At 33.2% G+C, this 8417-nt stretch overlaps 2 protein-coding genes across 2 annotated transcripts; one reads left to right on the forward strand and one right to left on the reverse strand.

The window, feature by feature from the left end:
* Positions 1 to 3244: 3244 nt before the first annotated feature.
* On the reverse strand, positions 3245 to 4034 carry LOC133779968 (uncharacterized). The gene is made up of 2 exons (XM_062219859.1): positions 3828 to 4034; positions 3245 to 3712 (listed from the first exon to the last, which is right to left on the reverse strand). Exons 1-2 carry the CDS (start codon positions 4032 to 4034, stop codon positions 3245 to 3247), a joined length of 675 nt encoding a protein of 224 aa, XP_062075843.1.
* Positions 4035 to 7014: 2980 nt separating this feature from the next.
* On the forward strand, positions 7015 to 7986 carry LOC133778216 (probable lipid phosphate phosphatase beta). Its single transcript, XM_062218087.1, has one exon. The coding sequence runs from the start codon at positions 7064 to 7066 to the stop codon at positions 7697 to 7699; it is 636 nt and encodes a 211-aa protein (XP_062074071.1). The 5' UTR covers positions 7015 to 7063; the 3' UTR covers positions 7700 to 7986.
* The last annotated feature ends 431 nt before the right edge of the window (positions 7987 to 8417 follow it).

Below are 8417 nucleotides of genomic sequence, written 5' to 3' on the forward strand. Positions count from 1 at the left end.
ATTTGTGAATCAATCTCATCAATAAAAGCAAGCCAAGAATCTATTATTAGTGACATTGCAGTTATGAGATCTGAGTTCATGGGGAAACTCAGTGATTTGTCTGCAATGATTGCAAAAATTATTGCAAAAAATTCTGAAAAAGTTGCAAGTGCTAGTGATGAAAGTGCTGGTTGTAATGAAGGGGAAAAGCCAGCTGATTTTGATAATGTTTCCAGTCCATTTTCTGATGATTCTAAGGTAACTTGTTTGTTTTTATGCTTTATTGTTTTTTTTAACCATTTTTTGTTGTAACCAGATTTTTTTTTTTGGCTAGGATTGTGGAATTGATTCAGGTGAAGAGTTTGATGGTAGTAAGGTAACTGGTTTATGTTTCTTAATAGTATGTTGTGTTTTTGTTAGTTGATTAGTGTAACCAGTTACCGTTGTAACCAGTTTCATTATTTATTTTAGGGTGTCGAGAATGATTTAAATGAAAATTTTGATGTTGTTTATTCTGGGTTGGAGTTGTCAAATGTTGTGGGTGGAGATAAGGTTTTGAAATTTATTTTTATTTTTGTTTTTTGTATTATTTTATTTAAAATTGAATTTGTTGTAATTGATTTTATTTTTCTTCATTATAGGATTTTTCAAAGAAGCCTGAGTTCAGTTCAGTTGGTTTAAGTTTTGAAGAAGTATATGTGGATCCAGAGATTTTGAATGTTATTGATAAAACTGTTAAGTATGCAGAAGGAGAAAAGAGATTTAGTGGGAGTAAGGATGATTGGAAAGTTGTGATGGTTGGTGATGATGATGAAGTTTCTGTTGCTATTGAAAAGAGAGAGCCTAAACCTAGTACTCATGTCAAATCTCCTTTTGTTACTGGGTTTGGTTCTTCTGAAGTAAAAGACACTGTGAAGAGGAAGGGAGAGGAAGTGGTGATTGTTAGAGGATTGCTTCCATTTGAAGATGAAATTGGACAGAATGTTTCAAAGAATGAATGCCTGGATTATATTTCTTGGATTGAGGATAAAATTATTTTTAAGAATAAGTATGTTTTTTTATATTTTGTTTAATATTATTATTCTTGATATTTAATTGTTTGTTAATATATATATATTTTTTGTTTTGAAGGAAGAAGAAATTTTCTTATGTCAATAACATTATCAATCTTCCAATGGATTATTCTTTTGTTAAAATTTATGAGAAGATATGGTTTTACAAGCTTCAAACTTGTGGGGAGGACCTTATGGACACTGTAAGTAACCAAGTTCTTGGTATAATGTTTATTAATTAGTATTTGTTTGTTTAGATGTTTTGTTTTTTTTGTTGATCATGGTTAAGACAAGTAACCAGGTTCTTTTAGTATTGTGTGTAAATTGTTTTTATTATTTATGGGTAGTAACCAGGTTCTTATAGTATTGTGTGTAACTTGTTTTTATTATTATATATTGGCTAGTATCCAGGTTCCTAACTTTTATATGTTTATTTATTTTTTGTGGCATATCAATGTATGTGTTTATTACTTGAGGAAGAAGATTAAGTTGATTGATGGTTTGAACAAGAAGGTTACAACTACAGACTCTTGGTTTGATGCAACTATCAAGAGTTTGTATGATAACTTTGTGGCAGCCAAATGTGATTCAAGCAGCATTCGTTTTGATAACCTCATTTCAGATTACATTATTGGTGAATATTTGTTTTGTAACACTCCTTGGGTGGATGTGGATCATGTTCTTTTTCCTGTGCATGTGAAGGTTCAGTTGCACTGGGTTTTTATTCACTTTTCCATTAAGAGTAGGATGTTAACTATCTACAACTCTTTGACGGGGAATAATAATGAGAGTATTGCTTTGCCATATGTGAAAGCTTATTCTGTTGTTTTTCCATATTTTCTAGATTTTCTTGATTTTTATTGTTCTAGGAAAGATTTGGACTTGAATGTTGGTCCATATTCTGTTGGGAAGAAGGATCCAATTGATTTTAACTTTGCCAAAGACTTGTCGTTTCAAGAGGATAAGTAAGTAACTGGTTTTTGTATATTGTTGTTTATTTTTCTATTTTGTTTGTTTTAAATAATTTCATATGTTGTTGTTTTTTTTTTTTTTTTGCAGTGATTGTGGAGTATTTGTTATCAAGTATGCTGATTTGTTTATCCATGGGAAGATTGATGACATTCCAAAGAACATGGCTGCCAAAATTGCTACCTATCGTGATTATCTTGCCATTAACTTGTATAGTCATGCAAAAAAGAAGCAGATTGGTGGGTACAAGACAGAAGATGATGCTCCATCAAATAAATCAAAGAGGAAGAGGAATTATAAGTAGAGATGTTGCAGTTTTTTTTTTAGTTGTATTAACGACCATGTCTTTTTTTTTTCTTTGTTTAGTAGTGAAGTTGTGGTTTGTAACTGGATACTGTTTTAGTACTGTACTTATGTATGACTTTTTTTTTTTTGTCAATGTAAAGAATTTGTTTCAACTTTTGGCTTAATATAATGTTTTTTATTTTAATGTGTATGTTTTTTTTTCAATAGAGTTGGTGATTTTTTTTTTAAAGTTTGAAGATATTGTTATGTACATGATTTTTTTTAATATAGGTTTCGATTATTATTGTATGAAGATAGTGTAACTGGTTACTTCTGTTTTAGATAGTAAAAGCTATATGTTTCAGGTAACTGGTTACTGTTTCTTTAGTTTTTATTTCGATTTTTTTAATTATTTTTTGATATATTTATGTTTCTTGTTTTTTTTTTGTGAACAATTTGTGATTATATAACTAGGTTTTTTAAGTAGTTGGTTACATTAATATATAGTCGTTTGTTAAATTTACTTATAGTAACTGTTTTTATTTCTTTTCTATTTTATGTGTTGTAACCAGGTACTTGAATCTTCAGATTTTGAATATCTTATGTTGGAACCAAGAAGTTGAGTATCAAGTTTATAATATTTATGTTTTTTTTGTGTGAAAGATTTTTGATTATATAATTAGGTTTTTAAATCGTTGGTTACATGTATATGTAGTCGTTTGTTAAATTTACTTATAGTATCTGTTTTTTTTTCTTTCTATAATATGTGTTGTAACCAGGTACTTTAGTCTTCCGATTTAGAATATCTTGTGTTTGGAACCATGAAGTTGAGTATCAAGTTTATAAAATGTAAAATGCTTAAAAAGTTTGTACTTTTATTGAAGTAGAAAACATTAGGATACAATTTTATTACATCAATGGAAATTATTGAAATTGTAGTATATCTATTCTTTAGAAAATTATTTTTCTATTTTCTTTGACTTTGTTTGGTTTCGCTGCTTTGGGATTGGTTCATTCCTGCATGTTTTTCTATTATGTCCTGGCTGCGCGCATCTTCCACATTTTATCTGCACCTTTGGTTCTCCTCTAGATCTGATTCTTTTCCTTCTAGGGCAGCCTGGTGGTTTTCTTGATTTTGGTGGTAGGACAATTTTGTTTAAAGTCTCTGGCAGTGTCCATTCGCTTTCATTTGGAAATGGATGAACAGTTGACTCATATGTTGCTTTCATAGTTGTAGTTTTGTAGTAATCAACAACATAATCATATGTTTTCAGCCGTGTTTTGGCGAATATTGCTATTGCATGTGCACACGGTATTTCATCTTGTTGGAACCTTTTGCATTCACATGTTTTCTCCATTAGGTTGACCAAAAAAATTCCTTTCTGTTCAACCACAACTTGGTACAGTATAGTGTTTACTGGGAAGACCTGTTTATTTTAGTAGAGGAATACATGTTAGAAATTGGATATTGTGATATTTTTGAGTAACTGGTTACTAAAAGTTTTGGTAAATAATATTCAGTGCTCAATATATGTCAGGTACCTGAAATTTAATGGCACGAATAAAGTTTTCTCTAAGCACATTTTCAGTATCTGTTGTTACTTGTGTGAATGTTCCGTTTGCTTCGTTGCCATTTTTCCATACCCATTTTTGAACTAAACTTCGAAGGCCCTCCATCATTGTAGTGATTGGCAGCATTATTGCAGCTTTCAATGCATCATTTATTGATTCAGCTATATTTGATGTCATCATTGTATATCTTCTTGTTGGAGCATGGCATCTAGCCCAAGTTGAATATCTAATTTTTTGTAAATACGGTCTTATGCGTGTGTCAATCTTGTCTATTTCATGCATGTAGTGCTCAAATGATTGTACCCTGTATGCCTTTGCTGCTTTGACAAAGTTTAGGTTTAAGTCCTCCCCATGGACACCGAAATTGACTTTGATGTTGTGTTAACAGGTGGAATATGCATGCTCCATGGAAAGCTTTTGGGTATACATCGTCTATAACATTTTCTATGCTTTTATGCCTGTCTGAAACGATTGCCATACTTGTTTGCAAAATCACAATGGAGTAACTGGTTATTCTGTCCTAATTGAGTAACTGGTTTCATTAATTTATATGACTGTTATTTTTTTTTACACTGTTTTTACTATTTTATTGTTGGATTATTATTAAACTGATAATTTTATGAGTTTAGTTTGTTTCAATAAGAATATAAAAAAGAAAACGGTACCTTCTCTTTCTCCATATGTCTCCTTTAGCTTTGTGAAAAACCATAGCCAAGATGAATCATTTTCAGAGTCTCCTATTCCAAAGGCTAATGGAAATATGTTGTTGTTAGCATCCATTGTTGAAGTGGTGAATAAAGTTCTCCCAAATGATGTCTTCAAGTCAGTTCCATCTATCACAATGACTGGCCTACAGTGTTTCCATCATTTGATGGAATTTGCAAATGCTAGGTACATATATTTGAAGTGAACTGTATTGTCTGTAACCAGGTGTGTTATTGTACCTGGGTTCGAGACTTTTAGCATGTGAAGGTAGATGGGAAGTTTTTGGTATGAATCATCTTGGTTTCCCCTTGCCAATTCTAAAGCTTTTTCTCTTGCTCTCCAGGCTTTTTGGTACCCTATTGAAACACCATAATCATCTAGCATGTCGTTGATTATGTCATGTGGTGTGTGTACTCTCTTTATTGACATGTATTTTGATTTTATTAGTTCCCCAATGACATTGCAATTAGCCTGCCTGTGGTCTTCCATAATGATATCCAAGGAGCAGGTGTGAGTTTTTACATACTTTCTGATTTTAAATGTTTCTGTTTTCCTGAACTTTGAAGCTCTAAGTAACCAGTTACAATTGTCATCCACACAGGTTACCAAGTACTCTCTCGGTTCAGATCTTTTTGTCTTGAATTGGATATTGTGGATCATAGCATAATAACATAGAGCAGATTTTAAGAGCTTTTTGTCCTTATAAATCTGGCCTTCTTCAACTTTGAAAATTTTATGATCAGTTATAATTTCTGTTTCTTCTTCTCTTTTTCTTTTGTTTTCTTCTATTCTCTATATGATAAATTCTGCTACATCATCAGCTATGTCTATAATATTTGGGAAGGTTTGTACCTGGTTATTTCTCGTGTAGGTTGCTTCATCATATTGTAATTTTGTAGCTGGTTGCTCGTTGTTTAGTTGAAGAACTAGCTTTTCTAAATCTGTGTTCTGTTTTTGTGTTTCTTCTTCATATGTATTGTGTTGAACAATTTCAGCTATTGTTTGATCAACAGTGGTGATGCATAGTGGTAGCTCAGTTACTTCATTTTGCCTCTTTTTCAGCTCAATGTAGAATAGTACTGAATTGTCAGTGAGTAATTTCATTGGTGACATACCTGGTGATAACTGGTAACTCAGCTCAATATTTTGAATATTGCATTTTATCTCAGTTTTCACTAAATGAACCAAATTGTTTAGAGAGCAATTTGTTGGTATTATCAGTCCAGTCATGGTGTAGTCATCATACTGATATCTATTTGTCCATTTTCCTCCAAAACGAATCAATGTCATTATGGACTCCATATCTGCAATATAGCACAACATAATTTTTAGTGATGTTTAAAATGCATCTGGTTGTGTTAGTGAATGAATATTATTAATGTTGAAATTATTTAAGTAAACGGTTTCTTTTAGTGAATCGAGAACTATTTTCCAGGTTCCATAATTATTTATGTTGCATTAAATTCTGTTTTTGTGTGTGTAACTGGTTACTTTAGTGAATGTGTTGTCTTTTTTATATATTTTTTTATTTTTCAAATATGCAAAGTTAAAATTATATTGTGTAACTGGTTTCATAAACATAAATCAGTTTCTATTTTTACATTTTTCATGATAAATTATTATGCAGAATGTTATTATTATTATTTTTCATATGTAACTTGTTATTGTATTTATTTTGTTGTTATTTTTATATTTTTTGTAATATTTGAATTATGTAAATGTTGAACTTTTTTGTGATGTAACTGGTTTCATGTGTGTAATTAAAAAAGTTTTGAAACAAGTAGTTTGAGTCAAGACTTTTATCAGGAAGTAATTTGCAGATTCTTTGTGTAAATATTTTGCATGTCGTATATTTGAAAAAATATTTGCTTACCTGTTTGAGAAATCAGAGAAGTGGATGGATTTCTACTTTTGCTGATGTGAACGAAGGTAAAAGCAGGGGATGTAATCGGAGAAAAATATCTGTTTATTGGAAAAGAATCCAAATGCAGTTTCAGCTGCCGGAGAAGAAGATCAATTGATCTGAAATTGAATTGAATGTTTAATTGGATGACTGGAGAAAGATGATGTTACTGTCGGAATATTTACCAAGAGGAGACGAAGATGAGAGTAGCAGCCACCAATTCTTAATCGGAAACAATGGAGAATATGAAGTTGTGATCGGAAAAAATGGTCGATGAATTGTTGTACGCGGAAATTTTTTTTTTTGATTGGCAGTTGGTGAAATCTTTTTCTTGATCGAAAATTATGGGAATCTGGTTTGTTAATTTATTGAAATTCCATATTTATATTTTTGTATTAAGCGTGTATTAGTATATTTGGCTTAATTATTTTTTTTGTTATATATATTTAAAGTTTAGCTAAGATTCCCATATTCCGTTCTCTTTTTTAAATTTCCCGGATCATTAATTTATTGGGCCCAGGCCCATTTTGACTCTGCTTTATAGGAATCCAAATTTCAGCTCTCCATTCTAATCTCTTGGCGGCCCAAACAGAGCCCAATGGACTCGTCTTCCTCCTCCTCGTCCCCGGCGGAACCCAGCACCATCACCGGAGCCACCACTTCGCCGCTCATCCTCGGCGGCATAATAAGCTTAGACAGCAAGGTCTCGTTCCAGCTCCACACTCTCTGCCGACCATTCCTTCCTCACTTCATCCTCTTCCTCCTCGAACTATCAGCCGATTTTCGCTTCTTCTTCCCCATCTCCCTCTCCCTCCTCCCGGCTCGCCAGCTCCGACCATTTATCATCCCCTTCCTCCTCGGCCTCCTCCTTGACCTTGTCCTCGTCTGCCTCATCAAGATTTCCGTCCGTCGCTCCCGCCCTCACTACAACCCCACCATGAACGTCGCCGTTTCGGCCGACCACTTCTCCTTTCCCAGCGGCCATTCCTCTAGGGTTTTCCTTGTCGCCTCCCTTGTTCACCTCTCCGCCTCCGTCTTTGCCGATGCCCTCGGCTCCGAAGGCAAGATCGTAAATTTGCTCATTGCGCTTGTTTGGGTCTGGGCAGCGGCCACTTCTGCGTCTAGGGTTTTGCTCGGACGGCATTTCGTTGTCGATGTATTTGCAGGGGCTCTTTTGGGTGTGCTTGAAGGTCTCTTCGCTTTGCATTTTCTGAAGATTGAGAAATTCTTTTGAGGTAACAAATTACCAAAGCAATTCTTCCATTTGTGGAAAAAAAAAATGATTTTTGATAAATCTAAACTGATATCAAAAGCTCTGTATCTGTTAGCAACAATTGTATTGTATGTACTAATTTGTTAAGATCCTTATCTGTAATCATAATCAATGATCATTGTTTGGAAGATCCAATCTTCCCCTTGATTTTGGGATATAGTATTTATAGTCTTTCACTGGTGGAATTAGCAGTGTACAAATTCATTTTGAATGATTGTTTCATCAAGCTAAATGAAACTCTTTTTTTATTTTGGTGTTTGTTTCTGCATTTGTTGAATGATCAGCGTGAACAAATTTTGACCATGGGAAAGTGTTGACTGCTAGCTGCTACTATCCACTCTAAATGATTGTGTACCAATTTTATCGTTCCATTGTATGAGATAACTGCTGCAATTACGTTTGATTATGAATAGTAATTTTCTAACTGAAAGAGTAGTCTTTGCAAAAAATCACGGAAGTATCATTTTTGGTTGACCTGATCTCACTCATCTCTATGGGCTATAGCATTGGAAAGCCTGCAAATGAGTTATAGAATTGGAAATCTTTATTTGGGCAATTGGTGCCTTGTAAATGTGGAACCTAATAGGGAACAACATGCTGAATACAATAGGGGTAGGGTAGCACATGAATCCTAATGTTGCAAGAGTGTTTGACAAGAAACAATCAACTGTATTGATAT

This window comes from Humulus lupulus, chromosome 5, assembly GCF_963169125.1.
Source record: "Humulus lupulus chromosome 5, drHumLupu1.1, whole genome shotgun sequence".
NCBI lineage: Eukaryota > Viridiplantae > Streptophyta > Magnoliopsida > Rosales > Cannabaceae > Humulus > Humulus lupulus.